Below are 18768 nucleotides of genomic sequence, written 5' to 3'. Positions count from 1 at the left end.
AAGTGTCAAATTCGATTCCGATGTTTAGTTCCTTGAGGAGTTCCCCGCATTTGATTTTTGGAAAGGAAAGATTTCCAATATTATTGAACAGAAAAGTAAATTACACAAACGGTAAACACGTTAGATCATAGCTTAAGGGATTCGTAGATCCCTTAAGAGATCAATTATTCTCGTATATTTCTATGGCATGTTTTGACATAACATTAAGCGTGTACGACCTGTTTGGCAGCTTTGTCATGGTGAGCATCAACCGAGAAATCTTTAGCTTTGAGGTTGTCGTGATCGCGATCTTTGACAGAAAGATTTGTTTCGTTATCATCGGGATAAAATGAGGCACTTGGTCGTGGTTGTATGTCTTTGGAAAGAAGTTCAACTTCAACAACATTTGGATACAATGAGAGATTTGGTCGTGGTTCTATATCTTCAGCGACAAACATTTTCTTGGTATTGTCTGGATAAAACGATGCACTTGGTCGGGGTTCTATTTCTTTAGAAAAAAGTTTAGTTTTGACAACGTCCGGATAAAATGAGAGGTTTGGTCGTGGTTCTATATCTTCAGCAACAAACTCTTTTTTGGTATCATCGGGATAAAATGAAGCACTTGGTCGAGGTTCTATGTCTTTAGAAAAAAGTTTAGTTTTGACAACGTCTGGATAAAATGAGAGGTTTGGTCGTGGTTCTATATCTTCAATGACAAACTTTTTCTTGGTGTCGTCTGGATAAAATGATGCATTTGGTCGGGGTTCTATGTCCATAGAAAAAAGTTTAGTTTTGACAACGTCGGGATAAAATGAGAGGTTTGGTCGTGGTTCTATATCTTCAGCAACAAACTCTTTTTTGGTGTCGTCAGGATAAAATGAAGCACTTGGTCGAGGTTTTATGTCTTTAGAAAAAAGTTTAGTTTTGACAACATCAGGATAAAATGAGAGGTTTGGTCGGGGTTCTATGTCTTTAGAAAAAAGTTTAGTTTTGACAACATCGGGATAAAATGAGAGGTTTGGTCGTGGTTCTATAACTTCAACGACAAACTTTTTCTTGGTGTCGTCCGGATAAAATGATGCGCTTGGTCGGGGTTCTATGTCCATAGAAAAAAGTTTATCTTTGACAACATCGGGATAAAATGATGCACTTGGTTGAGGTTCTATGTCCATAGAAAAAAGTTTAGTTTTGACTACATCCGACTCAAATGTAGCTTGTGGTCGAGGCTCGAGATTTTTGACGAAAAGCTTTCCATCTTCAAGCTTCAAAGTTTCGGTGCAATCTTCTGTTTCCTTTTCCGAAAGAAGTGAGTTTGGATCAGAATGGATAAATTCTTCAATTTCTTCATGCAACAACTTGTTGTCGATGAAATTTCTCCAGTGATGATCTCCTGGCTCGTACCTTGATTCTACAGTGTTTGCAAGCTAAATTCACCGCAGAAAAACATAAATCAAAACATGTTCGAGTATACGAAAATAACTTAATTTCAATACGAAATGAGGTTAGAGCTGGAATTGGTAATTAATTACCAAAATAAGTAAGAAGAAATTGATGAACACGAGTCCCTTCATGTTTTGATATCACTTCGTTCCTCCTTTGTTGAGTTCCGTTAAAAAAAACCACAAACTCTTCCTCTATATATACCTTTAATATGTTCATTTATTAGGTTCGAATTGAAATAAATTTTATATTTGGTCACATTAATAAAAATATCCCTAAACTGACTCAAAAATGGTTCAATAATAACTTTAAACTTAAAAAAGAATTAAAAATTAAAAAATAATTTTACGGTTGATTTTGAAACGGCTATTACTTAATTTCAAAAGGGTTTCAAAAATATTTTTAAACCGTTTAAAAAATACTTTAAACTTTCAAAAGTTTAGTTAATATTCTTAAAACATTTTTAAAAATTTTAGAAATACCTTTAAACTTTTTTAAAAGTTCAAAAATATTATTAGCGTTACAATATTTCAAAGAATATCCATAAACGTTTAAATTTAATAATAATATCCTAAACTTTTTTTTAAAAAAATAATATATATATATATATATATATATATATATATATATATATATATATATTTTTTTTTTTTTTTTTTTTTTTTTTTTTACGATTGATGCCCTTAAAATTGTAGAGAGAAATAATCTATGAGATGCAAATAGACGACTTATGTTCACATATTAATTATAATAATTTTTTAACAAATTTTCTATAAAAGTTAAAGGGCGATAATAATACTTTTAAAAGTTCTAGTTATTTAAATAATTCGATTGACATAACTCAACCAGTACCGTTCGAGTTGGGTTATGAATTTATTTAGGTTTGATTGAGTTTAAATAAATGAAAATTTTATGAATTCATGTGTTTCAAAAAAATTAAATCAGGTTGAATTGAACAACCCTGGTTAAATTTAAATACATATTTTTGTTGACGATACAATTATATTTATTTAATTTTATTATTATTTTTTCTCCAACGACTCTATAAAATAATTTTTAATTATTTAAGAGGTAATTTTTAAAATATATATTGAAATAGAGTTGGTAAATCTGAATGAAATACTTAAAAATAAATAAATAAATATTTTATGATCTAACATTTTATTTTTATTAAAAATAAAAATTTAAATAAATGATCGGAAATCTATCCCATCTAAAAATTTTGTATTTAAATTAATTTTGGATGAGATCATTGATTAATAAAATTAATTTGAGTTCGATTATTTGCATTATTGTCATTTATGGTTGATATTATTGTCATTTATGGTTGATAATGCAAATTAATGGATACTTATAACAAGAAAAAGAAGGCTATATAGATGGAATTTATGAATGACTAATTATAGAAAGTTTTACAAACCTTACTTAAATAAAATTTAAATTTTTAATTTTTTTAAATTAAATATAGAATATGATTGAGCTATACTCTGTTGATAGTCATTATCTGGGCTTTCTCTTTCGGGCTTCCCCTCAGCTTTAAAACGCGTCTGCTAGGGGAAGGTTGCGGTTGCTAGGGGAAGGTTGTTGCTAGGGGAAGGTTTCACACCCTTATAAATGGTGATTTGTTCTAGAAGGGGGTGTGGATGGTGAGTTTCCACACCCTTATAAAGGGGTGATTTGTTCTGGAAGGGGGTGTGGATGGTGAGTTTCCACACCCTTATAAAGGGGTGTCTGGTAGGGGAAGGTTTCCACAGGTTTCCACACCGTTATAAATGGTGATTTGTTCTGGAGGGTGTGGCACACCCTTATAAATGGTGATTTGGGGTTTCCACACCCTTATAAATGGTGATGGTGATTTGTTCTAAACCCTTATAAATGGTTCTGGAAGGGGTTTCCAGGAGGGGGTTTCCACACCCTTATAAATGGTGATTTGTTCTGGAAGGGGCGATTTGGGGTTTCCACACCCTTATAAATAGTGATGGTGATTTGTTCTAAACCCTTCCAGGAGAAGGTTTCCACACCCTTATAAATGGTGATTTGTTCTGGAAGGGGCGATTTGGGGTTTCCACACCCACCCTTATAAATGGTGATTTGTTCTGGAAGGGGCGATTTGGGATTTGGGGTTTCCACACCCACCCTTCCAGGAGGAGGTTTCCACACCCTTATAAATTGTGATTTGTTCTGGAAGGGGCGATTTGGGGTTTCCACACCCTACCCTTATAAATGGTGATTTGTTCTGGAAGGGGCGATTTGGGGTTTCCACACCCACCCTTATAAATGGTGATTTGTTCTGGAAGGGGCCCAGCGTCGTCACTGGCACTCTTTCCTTCCTTCAATCGATGTGGGATCGCCCCTAAATCCACCCCCGATTTGTTCTGGAAGGGGCGATTTGGGGTTTCCACACCCTTATAAATGGTGATGGTGATTTGTTCTAAACCCTTCCAGGAGGGGGTTTCCACACCCTTATAAAGGGTGATGGTGGGTGATTTGTTCTAAACCTTACCAGGAGGGGGTTTCCACACCCTTATAAATGGTGATTTGTTCTGGAAGGGGCCTAGCGTCGTCACTGACACTCTTTCCTTCCTTCAATCGATGTGGGATCGCCCCTAAATCCACCCCCTTTGGGGCCTAGTGTCCTTATTGGCACACCGCCTCGTGTCTACCCCCCTTCGGGGAACAGCGAGAAGGCTGGCACATCGTCTGGTGTCTGACTCTGATACCATTTGTAACGACTCAGATCCACCGCTAGCAGATATTGTCCTCTTTGGGCTTTCCCTTTCGGGCTTCCACTCAAGGCTTAAAACGCGTCTGCTAGGGGAAGGTTTCCACACCCTTATAAATGGTAATTTGTTCTCCTCCCGAACCAATGTGGGACATCACGGCAATCATGATTTAAAAGACAGACTACAAACAAATAAAATAAAAGATAAAAATGTGGTGAAATTTAAATCCCAATAAAAACAAAAAATTCTCGATTAAATATGAACTAAAATTCTATTATTAGAGGTTGTTGCTTAAATTTATTATAAACGAGAAAAAGAGTTTAGGATACAATTAGAAAATGAAATACAAAGATGAATTGACGTTCCATAACGTCCCCCTTTATGACCGTACAGCTTTCGAACACTCCTCCATCTTGACTGGTAGCCTGCGAGTACCGGACAAAAAAGAAGGGTAAAAGGGTGACTATAAAAATAATCAGTAAGCAACCTATTTGTATGCTCTTATCACATCCTTAACATAGTAGGTATCTACGTGCTTTATTTTGGGATAAAGGAAGTTCGAGCCTAGTCTCTATTGCCACTTGAGCATCTGTGGTGCCTCAAAGTTTTGAACGGTACCTTAACTGCTAAAGGACCCACTTTAGGTTTAGTGGAGGTGGTTCACCTTTTTCTGACATTGCAGGTCCGTGGAGCGACGAGTCCCATCTTTGGGTGAATTACTCTCTGTTCTTTAACTTAAGGTAGCTTACTTTGCCTATGCAGTGTAAAACCGATGTCCCAAGTTTAGGCACTGTCTCGTACAACTCTCTCTCTAGTGGGGACAGTATGATGTGTGTGCTAGTCTAATCATCATCCATGGAAAGTTAGTTGGCGAATGTTGAACACAACTCTCTGTGGTAAACACTCGCACACTTTATTAAGAACAATCGAGTAGAGATTTACAAAACAATCTAGACTACTACTTTGTATTGCTTTGGATTTCAAGTAGGGTGGAGGGTACAGTCAATTTATTCATAAAATTTCTTAATATTTTTCCTAAAATACCTAAATCATTTTCGTAAATTTATTAATAAAATTCTAAATCATTAATATAATTAGTCAGTTGGGCTTAACCCTATTGAGCTAGGGATGATATTTTAACGGCTAACCCTTTCCATAAGATTATATAGTCATGGGGAAGTGACTCCATGTACTTACCAGCTACTAAGACTACCTATGTGATTTCACGTCCTCTCTTAGGACGGATCTGTACTACTTATACCTAAAGAATTGATGGTTAAGAAAAACTCGAATAATTGGTAGTCACTACTTATACTGAGAACGTGCACCTTCATTTTTTTTACTAAATCTGAAGAGCTTTAAAGTTACGCGTTCTAGTATTTGAGCATGAACAAAATATCTTGAAAAGAATTTGTATGGATGCATGGGGAATAGTTTTCATTCTTAGAAATACTTCAAAACGAATAGGTAGCGTGATCATGTTGCGGGGATACATGAGAATCTCGAGCCATCAGATGCTAAATTCGATTCCAAATTTGGTTCAACGGTGTTATAATTTTTAAAATTTATTACTGAAACAGATCGTTAAAGTAGATCATATACTCATTCCATTCAGTATCGATCACTATTACATGAAATGAAAATCTAAATAGAAAGCATCCCAGCAGATAGCTTCCTCGTAATATTATTCATGACCACAACTTATTTTTTCAACATTCAAACAGAAAAGTAAATTACACAAACCATAAACATGTTGGATCATAGCTTAAGGGATTCTTAATAGATATTTTTCTTCCTTTCTGTTTGGACATAGCATCAAGCTTGTGCCACTTGTACGTCAGCTTCGTCACGGAAAGCATCGATCGAGAACTCTTTGACTTTGAGATTGTCTCGATGAAATTTGGTACTTGATCGTGGCTCTATAGGTTTGATAAAAAGATTTGTTTTGATATCATTTGGATAAAATGTGAAAATTGGTCGCGGTTCTATATCTTTGGAAATCTTTGTTTTGATATCATCGGGATAAAATGATGCCCTTGGTCGTGGTTCTATATCTTCGGCAATCTTTGTTTTGATATCATTTGGATAAAATGTGAGACTTGGTCGCGGTTCTATATCTTCAGCAATCTTTGTTTTGATATCATTTGGATAAAATGTGAGACTTGGTCGTGGTTCTATATCTTTGGCAATCTTTGTTTTGATATCATCGGGATAAAATGATGCACTTGGTGGTGGTTCTATATCTTTGGCAATCTTTGTTTTGATATCATCTGGATAAAACGTGATACTTGGTCGCGGTTTTTATATCTTTAACAACCTTTAATCTGATATCATCCAGATAAAATGATGCACTTGGTCGGGGTTCTATGTCCATAGAAAAAAGTTTAGTTTTGACTACATCCGGGTCAAATATGGCTTGTGGTCGAGGCTCGAGATTTTTGACGAAAAGCTTTCCATCTTCAATCTTTAAAGTTTCGGTGCAATCTTCCATTTCCTTCTCAGAAAGAAGTGAGTTTGGATCAGAATGGATAAATTCTCCAATTTTTTCATACAACAACTTGTGGTCGATGAAATTTCTCCAGTGATGATCTCGTGGCTCGTACCTTGATTCTATAGTATTTGCAAGCTAGATTTACCACAAAAAAAAAATCGAAATCAAAACATATTTGAGTATACGAAAATAACTTAATTTCAATACGAAATGGAGTTAGAGTAAGGGAAGATGAATGGAATTGCTAATCAATTACCAAAATAAGTATGAAGAAATTGATGAACACAGATATCACTTCACTCAATATCAATATCAACTTCCTCCTTGGTTGACCTACCTTGAAAAAAATACACAAACTACTTCCTCTATATATAGCTTTAATATGTTCCTTCATTTATTCAATTCAATTATTGTGTGGCTTATTGCTTTATAAAAATATATCGATTATACAATAATATCAAAACATATTCGATCACGTGACTCAACTCATTCGATTTGAGTTGAGTTATAAACTTATTTAGACCTCTCAACCCACTAATACCCGAATTAATTTGATTGATCCAAACTTTATTGCCATTTATGGTTGATTATTGCATGCAAGTGGCTCCAAACTTATCTTAATTATCTATGTCACATGGTCTAATTCAGTAGTTAGATACACACCCTCTAGCTCATTTGAGTTTATCTCTGTTGGACGAACACGACTCTCCACAATGGTATGATATTGTCCACTTTGAGAATAAGCTCTCATGGCCTTGCTTTGGGCTTCCCCAAAATGCCTCATACCAATGGAGTTAGTATTCCTCACTTATAAACCCATGATCATTCCCTAAATTAGCCGATGTGGGACTTCCATCATCCAACACCTCCCCTCGAACAAAGTGCGCCTCCCCTTAATCGAGGCTCGACTCCTTTGGAGTCTTAGTCATTTTTTACTGCCTTCGAGGAGGGGCTTGGCTCCTTTTCTTTAGGAATTCTTTGTTCGATATTTGAGGATTTACCAATCTATTGACACGACTAAGTTTAGAGCATGGCTCTAATACCATGTTAGACGAACACGACTCTCCACAATGGTATGATATTGTCCACTTTGAGAATAAGTTCTCAAGGCTTTGCTTTGGGCTATCATTAATGTCATGTAACTCAACTTAAATGATCAGTATCGTATAGGCTGGCCCATATATGAAATTTCTCTCGATTTTTTTTTTAATGAGAAATTACTTCAACATTGCTTGATCCACCCTCTAATTCATGCTATTTTCGATTTTTCTTTTTAAATTTCAAATGTTCATTATTTGTGATTCCGTAAATTATAAATAACAACAAGTTCGATCTTGATTGTTTGTGTAACAGTTAAAGCCAACGCATTTTTAGGGAGAGATTTTCACACCCTTATGAATAATGTTTCATTCCCCTCTTTAACCGACGTGGGATCTCACAATTTGGATAGATTAGCACGTATGTCTAATAGACAAAATCAATTGATTCTTAAGCAATTTATCCCCGTTGATATATTCTATAGTTCTTTTCTTTAACTGCATTAATTTTAGTATGTTATTTTGACAATAATTGTTTTTTAAAATAATTTTAGACCATTATATTCATGGCACTCGAGTGAGTTAGATAACCCTAATTTGGAGGACAATGCTTTTTACACCGATCGATATATTAAAACTTTACATCATAAACTTTCGATAAGCTGTTATTCTCAAAAAATAATGAGCACGTAGATTTACGTAGAAAATCATTGATATGAAACCCTCTCTCAAAACCGAGTGAGAATTTTGGATGGAAGAAATAACAATATTATTAAAATTAATGAAATTTGTTAATATTTTTTTAAAAGTTAAAAGTCCTTTTAGTATCCACTTAAGAATTAAATTTGTAATTTAATGAAAATTAAAAAAAAAAAAAGTCTCAATTTAAGTTTATGAATTAAATTTGTAATTTAATGAAAATTAAAATATGTGACCTTAATAATTAATTGTAATAATACAAGCCTAATTAAAATGAATTAAATGGGAACTGAGAAGAAGATTATATTTTCAATTTCCGCCCCATCCTAATTATTTATTTATTTATCTATTTATTATTTAGCAATAACTTGTTGCCTCATTTTTTAAAATTATATTAAGTTTAACGTATTAAATATAAATAAATAAATAATAATAATAATAATAATAATAATAATAATAATAATCTTTTTAAAATAGTTATTGTAACTGTTCAAGCCTTAGTCCGACCAGTATCTCGCACTGTCAGATGACTGACTTTTATACTCTATTTGTAACTGTCCAAATCCACCGCTAGCAAATATTATCCTCTTTGAACTCTCACTTCTGAATTTACTCTCAAGATTCTAAAACGAAAAATTATCCATCGATCTAATTTCCTAGAAATGAAGATTAAAATAGCTAACAAGAACGAGCTAAAAGTTCCCATAAATAGGCATATATGAGCTCCTTTGGAAGCTTATACCACCCAAACCCAACAAAACATGGAGGAAACTAAAAGGATGGGTAGCACCAGAATGGCTTCTTGCTTCATCTTCCTACTTCTTCTCTTGCCCATTCTTGAGGTAAAGTTTGACTTTTTTTACTTCAAAATTTAAGTGTTCAGGAGCTCTCGAACAACCTCCCGTTAATTGACTAAGTCAAGAGTATGGCTCTGATATCATGTTAGAAATCATATTTGGAGCCCTCGAAGCATGACTCTGATATCATGTTAGAAATCACGAATCTCCACAATGATATGATATTGTCCATTTTGAACCGACTATGCTTTGGGCTTTCTCAAAAAGCCTTGTACCAATGGAGATGTTTTCTCTTACTTATAAACTCATGATCATTCCCTAAATTAGTCAATGTGGGACTCAATCTCAACAATCCTCCCTTCGAACAAAGTGCACTATATGCCTCCCCTGAGACTTATGGAGCTCTCGAACAAAAGCCGCTTGAGGATTCTATTAACATGGCTAAGTTAAGGGCATGACTCTGATACCATGTTAGAAATCACGAATCTCCACAATGGTATGAAATTATCCACTTCGAGCATAAGCTCTCGTGGCTTTGCTTTGGGCTTTCCCAAAAAGCCTTATACCAATAGAGATGTATTCATTTACTTATATACTCGTGATCATTCCCTAAATTCGTCAAGCTGGGACTCACTCCCAACAATCCTCACTTCGAACAAAGTACACTATAAGCCTCTCCTGAGGCTTATAGAGCTCTCGAACAACCACCCCTTAATCGAAACTTGACTCTTTTCTCTGGAGCCCTCAAACAAAGTACACTCTTTGTTCGCCACTTGAGAATTCTATTGACATGCCTAAGTTAAGGGCACGACTACTCATTTCTCTTGAGCCCTCAAACAAAATACACCCTTTGTTTACCACCTGAGAATTCTATTAACATGGCTAAGTTAAGGGTATGACTTTAATACCATGTTAGAAATCACGAATCTCCACAATGATATGATATTATCCACTTTGAGTATAAGCTCTCATGGCTTTGCATTGGGCTTTCCCAAAACATCTCATGCCAACAGAGATGTATTCCTTTACTTATAAACCCACAATCATTCCCTAAATTAGCCAACGTGAGACTCACTCCCAACAATCCTCAACAAATATCACCTCACAACGCTCATATTTTGCAGTTTACCGAAGGAAATACAGAAGCCTTCAATGAAAACGGTGAGAAGAAGGATCCCATGCTCATACAAATGGTGACCAAAATAGACCCAAAACTCATAGTTTTCTTCACCATAAATGACCTAAAACAAGGCAAAAAACTCCCAATTTACTTCCCCAAAAGAGACCCATCAAAATCCCCTCCATTATTCCCCAAACAAACCCCTAATTCAATCCCTTTCTCCCTCAAAAACCTCCCTCAAATCCTCTCCTCCTTCTCCTTCCCCCACGCCTCCCCTCAAGCCCAAGCCATCCAACAAACCCTCCACCAATGCGAGCTCAAACCCATCAAAGGCGAGACCAAGTTCTGCGCCACTTCCATGGAATCAATGCTAGCCTTTGTAACCACTGCCTTGGCCACAAAACCCCCTTTCAAGCTTCTCAAAACATCCCATCTCACAAACTCCAACGTCCATTTCCAAAACTACACGTTCCTCGAACCCCCTAAGCAAATTGCAGCCCCGAGGCTCGTGGCTTGTCACACCATGCCATATCCATACGCTGTTTATTACTGTCATTACCAAGAAGGTGACAATAGTGTCCTGAAAATTGCTTTGGAAGGTGATAATGGAGACTTGGTTGAGGCTTTGGCGATTTGTCATATGAATACCTCCCAGTGGAGCCCTAGTCATCCGTCGTTTCGTGTCCTTAATATCCAACCTGGGTCCGTCCCCGTTTGCCATTTCTTCCCTTCTGATGATCTTGTGTGGATTCCTCAAGGTTAGGTCAAAGGCTCGAATACTCCTACTCGTGTTTGTCAAACTCAATAAATAAAAAATAAGAGTACGGTCGTATGGTCGTACGGTCAAACGTGCTTTCAAGTGGTTAGAGTATTAGTATGTCGTCGGTTGAACATGTATGTGGGTCTAAGTTTGATTTCCGTCTTTTAAATTATGTAATGCATAAAAATAAAATAAATTGAAATATCCTTCAACTTTATCTAATCAATATTAGTTTAGAAAAAAAACTAAATAGAAAATTTAATAAATTTCTAAATTATATCCATAGATTCTGATTTGGCAATGCTACGTCAGCAATTTATCCAACGGTCATTAAAAACTAGATAGATTTGGAGCATCCAATCCAACGGTTGATAGAAAACCACGTCATAACTAGAAATGATCATCTCTACCAAAAAAATGGCTACTAACAACCATAACGACGACCTTCAACTCTCTCTCGCCCTCCCGACGGCCGCCGCCGCCGCCGCCACGGACGATGCAGCCTCCGAGCGACACTTAATAATCTTAATGAAAACTGCCGACAATTTAGAATTTCACCGAAGATCTCTCCATCATATGAAATCTCAAACATCGAGAGAGACGGGGCCGATCGAGCCACCATATCCAGGATCGACGAACCAAAGAGCGGTGGCTCATACACTAAACTATATGACATCGAACCAAATCCTGACGATCACTGGGGATGTCAAGTGCCACCATTGTCAGAGGATTTACGGGATCGAATACGACATTGTTTCGAAGTTCAACGAGATCGGGAGCTTCGTAGAGAACAATCTTAGTCGTGATCTTGTTCTTTCTCCCCGTCTTCTTAGTTGTTTATCATAATTAACTAATACATTTCTTGATTAGGTTCGTTTGGCCTAAACAAGAGCACGAGATTGTTTTAGTCTTTTTTTTTTTTTTTCACTTACACTAGTCTTTTGAACCGATAGTTTCTGGACACCATGTTTGTTATGAGCTTGTTGTTGTAACGGACACCATGTTAAAGAACGTTCATACCGTGATAAATGGTTCGATTAAGAAAATGTAGGTGTTGGTTTATGCGGTATTCTGAAATACTGTTGCAATATTTGTACTAATCAAATGGAATACTTGACTTATGTTTCATTCTTCTCATTTCACTTGATTTATGCATTGATTTATGCATCGGTAACAAAAGTGTGTTTTGTGGAGGTTATGATCACTACAAGAAATAATAGATACAATAGCTTACAAAAAAAAAACGCTATTGTAAACTTTTTATAGCGTTTTTTGTACGTCATGAGCTATAAAAAGAGTTGGAAGAACAGAGAACAATAGAAGGAATCGGTTGCTCTAGTAAGGAACCGGTTGCTCAACGTTTTTCGTACGTCGTGAGCAATCCTCAAGAGCCCAATATTCGTACTAAAGTTGCTTGCTCCTAACGAGATAATGCACTTGTAAGAAACAGTTCAACGTGTTAAAAGAGTTGGAATCGAGCCTCGATTATGGGGAGGCGTGCTTTGTTCGAGGGGAGGTGTTGGATGATGAAAGTCCCACCTCCGCTAATTTAGGGAATCATCGTGTTTTTATAAACAAAGAATACTCTCTCATTGGTATGACGCCTTCTGGGGAAGCCTAAAGCAAAGCCACGAGAGTTATAGTGGACAATATCATACCATTGTGAACAGTAGTGTTTGTCTAGCCATAACAACTTAAATAAGCTATAAAAACTAACCCAAATTTTTTATCATCAATTTCATACGCCAAAAATGGCTACTAACATGATACACAAGAGTAGCAAGACTAACAAACGGGCTGTTATCAGCTGCCACCGCCGCCGCCGCCTACGAGGAAACCAAATCATAACCATTTGAAACATGAACAGCTCCGATACCTCTGTGTACCCATACTATTGTAATTTAAATTTTAAAATAAAAATAAAAGTAAAGGTTTAAAATATAATTTAAATTAAAGATACATTTTTATATTTATCTCAAATAATAATAAAAAAAAAAAAGAGATAAATAAATCTTTTCTCACTGATCAAAACCCTAATCCAAAATTCCACTCAATTCAGTAATAGAAGTGTCTATTGTAGGGTTGAAGTTGCTTACACAAAGTAAGGTACGTGAGAAAAACGAGGCGATCCTTAGCCCCGGTTTGATGAATTTTAGTATGGGTGCAGAAATATTTGAGATGTTTAAGTTTCAAAAGTCCAATTAATCGTCCCAGGAGTAAAAACAACCAATTTATTCGTTCGTTATCATCCTCGATTATCACGGGCTCTACGCACTTTGCATGCATGCACAACATGCAATTCGCTAACGTTGGTTTCGTCCATGATTGGGGAGCTCTACTATGGAGAATATCTCGATTTCTCTCAATAAAACTCGCTATTTCGTTGAACTTCTCCACCAAATCATACCCCATGTTGTAACTTTCTTTGCATTGGTTGCATTTGACGTCGCCCGTGATTGTGAGGATGCGGTTCGCTCGAAGGTAGGTGAGTTCGTGGACTACGGCTCGACGGGTTGTGGACCATGGATACGGTGGTTCGATTGGCGTGTTGTTTGGTCTACTTCTTTGTCGTCTTTGATTGGATTGTGGAGCTTGAGGGGAGTGATGTGGGATTACGACATGTTGGGGTGATGTCGATGGTGTTGGGTCGATACTTGATTGTTGTAGTGAGAGTGTTGATGGTGTCATTGTAAATTGGGGCAGTGGCGATGACGACGGTGGACGTAACTGGGGTGGTGGCGACGGTGGATGGAGAGAGGGCGGTGGTGACGGTGGACAGAGAGAGGGCAGTGGTGACGATGGACGGAGAGAGGGCGGTGGTGACGGGGGACGGAGAGAGAGTCTAAGTTCGAGATCGATTGGAGTGTTATTTTCTAGATTTGTCATCGAAAATTATTGGAGAATGTTGGTACGGATACGAATAACTAAGTTAAGGGTTGAAATTTGTGACCAGAGAGTAAGGTATTAGGTAAAATTTAAAATCTGTCCCCGTCCCCTTAAAAAGAAAATATTATAGATAATTTAGCAAAATCTTCTATCAAAACACTAAAATTTTAATTAAAAATCCATAAAATAATTATATCTCGTTTCAAAAATTAACAAATATATCAAATTATTTTTAATTAATTAATTAGAAATTAATAGAGAGTATTAATAAAAAAAATATTAGATAAAATGAATTATAATTAAATTAATTTTCATTAATTTTTCGATCACTATTATAATTAATTAAAATTTCTCACATTAAATTATTTTTAATTAATTAATTAGAAATTAATCTGAGTATTAATAAAAGTTAAGGGCAAAAGGGTAAAATATTGAAATATAAGAATTATATAAAAACTACCTTTAGAATTTAAGGGAAAAAATATAATATTTTAAAATTTAAATACGAACAAAAAAAAAATTAAAAAAAAAAAAAGAAACTTAAAATTTAAAATTAAGTTCAAAATTTAAAGGTACAAATATAATATTTTGATAACAAAAAAAAATTAAATTAAATTCCAAAGTAAAATATAAATTTCTGTCTTAAAAAGATTTAAACAATCTTTTATTTATTTGAGTATTTTATCTCACTCCAAATTATTTTGACTATTGTATTAAAATAAATATAAATAAATAAATTGTAACGACTCAAAATTTTCTATTTAATTTAAAGTCGCAATTGTATACGTACCATAAACATTGAATGCGGAAGATTTCATTTAAATTTCATAAAACATAACCTTTAACTTAAAACACAGTCATGGACTTACGTGTTTCGAAAACATCTTTAAAACGACACAACAAAAGACCCGAAATAAAATAAATAAGCGTTTAAGTTTAAAACATCCTATTCTAGCCTAAGTCTAAGAAAATAAATATCACTATCCTATACATGTGCCATGTTCTTGAGTTGCGATGTCGTTGTCAGCCGTACAAAAATGTCTTGCCTTAACCTGAAAAATGTAGTAGCACATTGCTTGAGTATTTAAAGAAATACTCAGGAAGTGACCCCACTATTGAGGTTAAATGCAACAATCACATGCAATGAAATGATGAGACCTAGCTTTAGTTTCGTTTTCCCTACGGTGCTGTCCTAACGGGTAATCATGGACGAGTACCATATACTCTACACGCAGTCCATACGTGCGAGTATGGGCTCACCAGCTAGTTCGCACACTGCTGGGCCACTTTCCTTATCCGGTGGGCATACTCTGGGAGCCCCTTGTGCCGGGACCCGTTAGAACTAGTAACCGTCACGACAGTGCTATGCAAAGCATAACGATCGTTGTCCTGCCATTGGATGTACGCGTCTGTACCCTCGTGATGGGATAGACGTATCCCCCCAGATGCATGAACACACATAATGCATGAGGTCCCCACTACTTCTACAATTTTATTATCCTTTAATACAACCTCGCTAGCATTAAGTACATATCATATCATTTTTCATATCGTTTCAGATATCGTTCATCATTCATATCATATCGTTTCTCATTCTTCCGTTCTCAAATCATACATAATTCTAACGGGGTTATATTGCATCACAATGTATCATATCATAAACAAGTAATAATGTAAGCACTTCATAGTCATATCATTCTCTAACTTATCATAACCTTAACGTTCTTATATCTATCACAGACATATCATTACGTGAACGTACCTTAGTCATATTATCACAAGAACTTAACCTAACGCTATCGTTATATCAATCTATCACAAACCTATCCCTTTCTACCCGTAACCTAACCGTATTCTTCCATCAATCTCTCTTATCCATATCACTCCGTTATGTAACCTAGGTTCTTCGCTTTGCATCGAATTAAAATGCCTGTCGCTCTTCTTTCTTTCCTCGCGGGCAGGTTCAGGTTCAGGAGATTGATAAAGGGGCCGTGAAACCGAGTTGTAGAGGTTCAGGGTGGTTCGAGCAGCTTTCGCTCGTTCGCCTCGTAAACTCCCCTTAACGTTTCGTGAACATATTTTACTCCTATCGTTACATTTCGTTTTGTGCATCCTTCTTGTATCCTATCTCAAACATATCCTTGAACACATCGTACAATAACTATTATCATACAATTCACATATTATAACATATACATAACATATAGGAAGCATATCAATCCACAGACGATTCATACATATCAATATATAGGACACGTGCAGAACCATAGTGCATGTGTGTCAACATCAAAATATAACCATGCTGATAGTAAGGTCACTTACTTGGCTAGCTTAAGTCGTTGTCATGAATATATCTTTAATTAAAGTTTGATTCCATCATTTGAAATCCGAGTCAACCTATATGAGCCCATGACATTAGTTTTAGGCTTGAACTCTACAACATTATCTCTCTAATTTGAAATTTGATTCCATTGTTAAGAGTGTGAAATGTTATATATCTATAATTATATTTTTATTAAAAATCTTATTTTTCATGTTGTATAAAAAAGTAGATACAGCTATTTCAAGTTATTCTCGGCTTTACTACTTTCTATATTTACCCTCTGTGTTTACCTTTCCCTATTTCAAGTTATTCTCAAGTTATTCTCGGCTTTACTACTCTCTGTATTTACCCTCTGTGTCTACCTTTCCCTCTATTTAGTTTGTGGCTTTTAATTCCCCAATCTCTTTTTTTTTTATCTGCTGCCTTTTAATTCTGTTCTCATGCATTCCGAATTTCTAGTGGATCTCTGTTTCCAAATTTTTCCTTATCTAAAAATTTAATCTGATATTACTAATCTGACGTGATTGACTAGAATCGTATAAATGAATGACATTTAGTTTCTAACCCAAAGCTAGATCATCGTAATAATTCAATGAAAATCTAACTATAATTGGAAGTGATTTCTAAAACATAGAATAAAAGAAAATGAAGATTTAATATATACCTTATTGATCAGATCTATCTTCACTAAATCTCTGGTGAATCTCAACTGGGTAAAGGTCATTTTCTTTTTCTTTTTGGAGCAACTGTTACTTTCTATCAATGGGTTGAGGAGAGATAATTGTGAGAAGGGATGAGAGGTTAGTGGAGAGAATGGGAAAAGTTTTTATTTTTATTTTTATTTTTTATTTATTTTATTATTATTATTTTAACTATTTTTATAATTATTTTTATTTCTTTATTTCTTTATTTATTTTTAGGCTATTGCATAAATAAAGTTATTTTTATCTTTATATACAAAAATGTTAATAAAAATAAATACTTTTTTAATTCATTTTTACCCGTAATCAAATTTTTACGTAAACGAAAGAAAATAGGAAATCTCAACCGATACGAAATATTTAAGAAAAGAAATATAAAAACAAAAATTTTAAATTTTTGCATAAACTAAAGAAAAAAAGAAATCTCAGCTTATATGAAATATTTATGAAAAGAAATATAAAAACAAAAATTTTAAAAAGAAAATATTTAAATCAATAACTAAATTAAAAAAAAATCAAATTTGTTTTAAAATGACATTAACATCCTTTAACAATTAAAAAAACAAAACGTTTTTGTTAACTAAAATTTGATAATTTAGCAAAATCTTTTATCAAACTCAAACACTCAAATTTCAACTAAAAATCCATATAATAATTATATCTCATTTTAAAATGGAGAAATATTAGGTAAAATTGATTATAATTAAATTAATTTTCATTAATTTTTCATCACTATTATAATTAATTAAAAATTTCCCATCAAATTCTTTTTAATTAATTAATTAGAAACTAATTGAGTATTAATAAAAAATATTAGATAAAATTGATTATAATTAAATTAATTTTCATTAATTTTTCATCACTATTATAATTAATTAAAAATTCCCCATTAAATTAATTTTGATTAATTAATTAAAAATTATTCAAAATAAAGCATTAATAAAAATATTAGATAAAATGGGTTATAATTAAATTAATTTTCATTAATTTTTCATCACTATTATAATTAATTAAAAATTCTCATATCAAATTATTTTTAATTAATTAATTATAAATTAATCAAATATTAATAAAAATTAAGGACAAAAGCGTAAAATATTGAAATACAAAACTATATAAAAACTACCTTTAAAATTTAAGGAAAAAAATATAATATTTTAAAATGTAAAGACAAACAAAAATAATTAAAATGTAATTTTTTAAAATTTAAGGACAAAAAATTCAAAATTTAAAATTAAGTTTAAAATTTAAAGGTACAAATATAACATTTTGATGACAAAAAAAAATTAAATTTCAATATATATATATATAGTTATTTTAATCTTTATATACACAAATCTTAACAAAAATAAATACTCTTTTAATTCATTTTTATCTATAATCAAATTTTTAGAAAATATTAAAAATAATCCTAAAATTTTTATTTGAAATTTGGAAACCTCAACTCGATAGGAAAAATTTATGAAAAGAAAAATTTTAAAAAGAAAATATTAAATCAGTAACTAAATTTTAAAAAATCAAATTTATTTAAAATGACAAAATTTATAATTTCTTCTTAACTATAAATTTTAAAATAACTAAATTTATAATTACATTGAATCAAAATTATAAAAATAAAGAATCAAAATAAATTAAAATTAGAATCTAAATATTTTTTTAACATGAAATTTAGTTTTAAAGATTTTGCGGGAAAAAAATAAAATTTGAAGATTTTATTCTTATCTGGTTCATCTGACGGTCGTGGGTAATTGAAAGATTTCAAACCTATATCCGACGGTCATGATTTTTTCTATTTATCCAAACAATTATTTA

The 18768-nt window shown here is 33.6% G+C and overlaps 2 protein-coding genes and 1 pseudogene across 2 annotated transcripts; 1 reads left to right on the top strand and 2 right to left on the bottom strand.

The window, feature by feature from the left end:
* Positions 1-49: 49 nt before the first annotated feature.
* On the bottom strand, positions 50-1599 carry LOC111811956 (uncharacterized). Its single transcript, XM_023699034.2, has 2 exons — positions 1509-1599; positions 50-1403 (listed from the first exon to the last, which is right to left on the bottom strand). Exons 1-2 carry the CDS (start codon positions 1548-1550, stop codon positions 204-206), a joined length of 1242 nt encoding a protein of 413 aa, XP_023554802.2. The 5' UTR covers positions 1551-1599; the 3' UTR covers positions 50-203.
* Positions 1600-5759: 4160 nt separating this feature from the next.
* LOC111776415 (uncharacterized) lies at positions 5760-6768 on the bottom strand (annotated as a pseudogene).
* Positions 6769-9061: 2293 nt separating this feature from the next.
* Positions 9062-11263, top strand: LOC111811961 (BURP domain-containing protein BNM2A-like). The gene is made up of 2 exons (XM_023699043.2): positions 9062-9211; positions 10291-11263. The coding sequence occupies exons 1-2, from the start codon at positions 9131-9133 to the stop codon at positions 11047-11049; spliced, it is 840 nt and encodes a 279-aa protein (XP_023554811.2). The 5' UTR covers positions 9062-9130; the 3' UTR covers positions 11050-11263.
* The last annotated feature ends 7505 nt before the right edge of the window (positions 11264-18768 follow it).

The sequence above is a fragment of the Cucurbita pepo genome, chromosome 15 (genome assembly GCF_057944985.1).
Source record: "Cucurbita pepo subsp. pepo isolate OVF chromosome 15, ASM5794498v1, whole genome shotgun sequence".
Classification (NCBI taxonomy): domain Eukaryota; kingdom Viridiplantae; phylum Streptophyta; class Magnoliopsida; order Cucurbitales; family Cucurbitaceae; genus Cucurbita; species Cucurbita pepo.
Note: the sequence above shows the minus strand (reverse complement) of the source record. Positions and strands in the feature narration are given on the sequence as shown.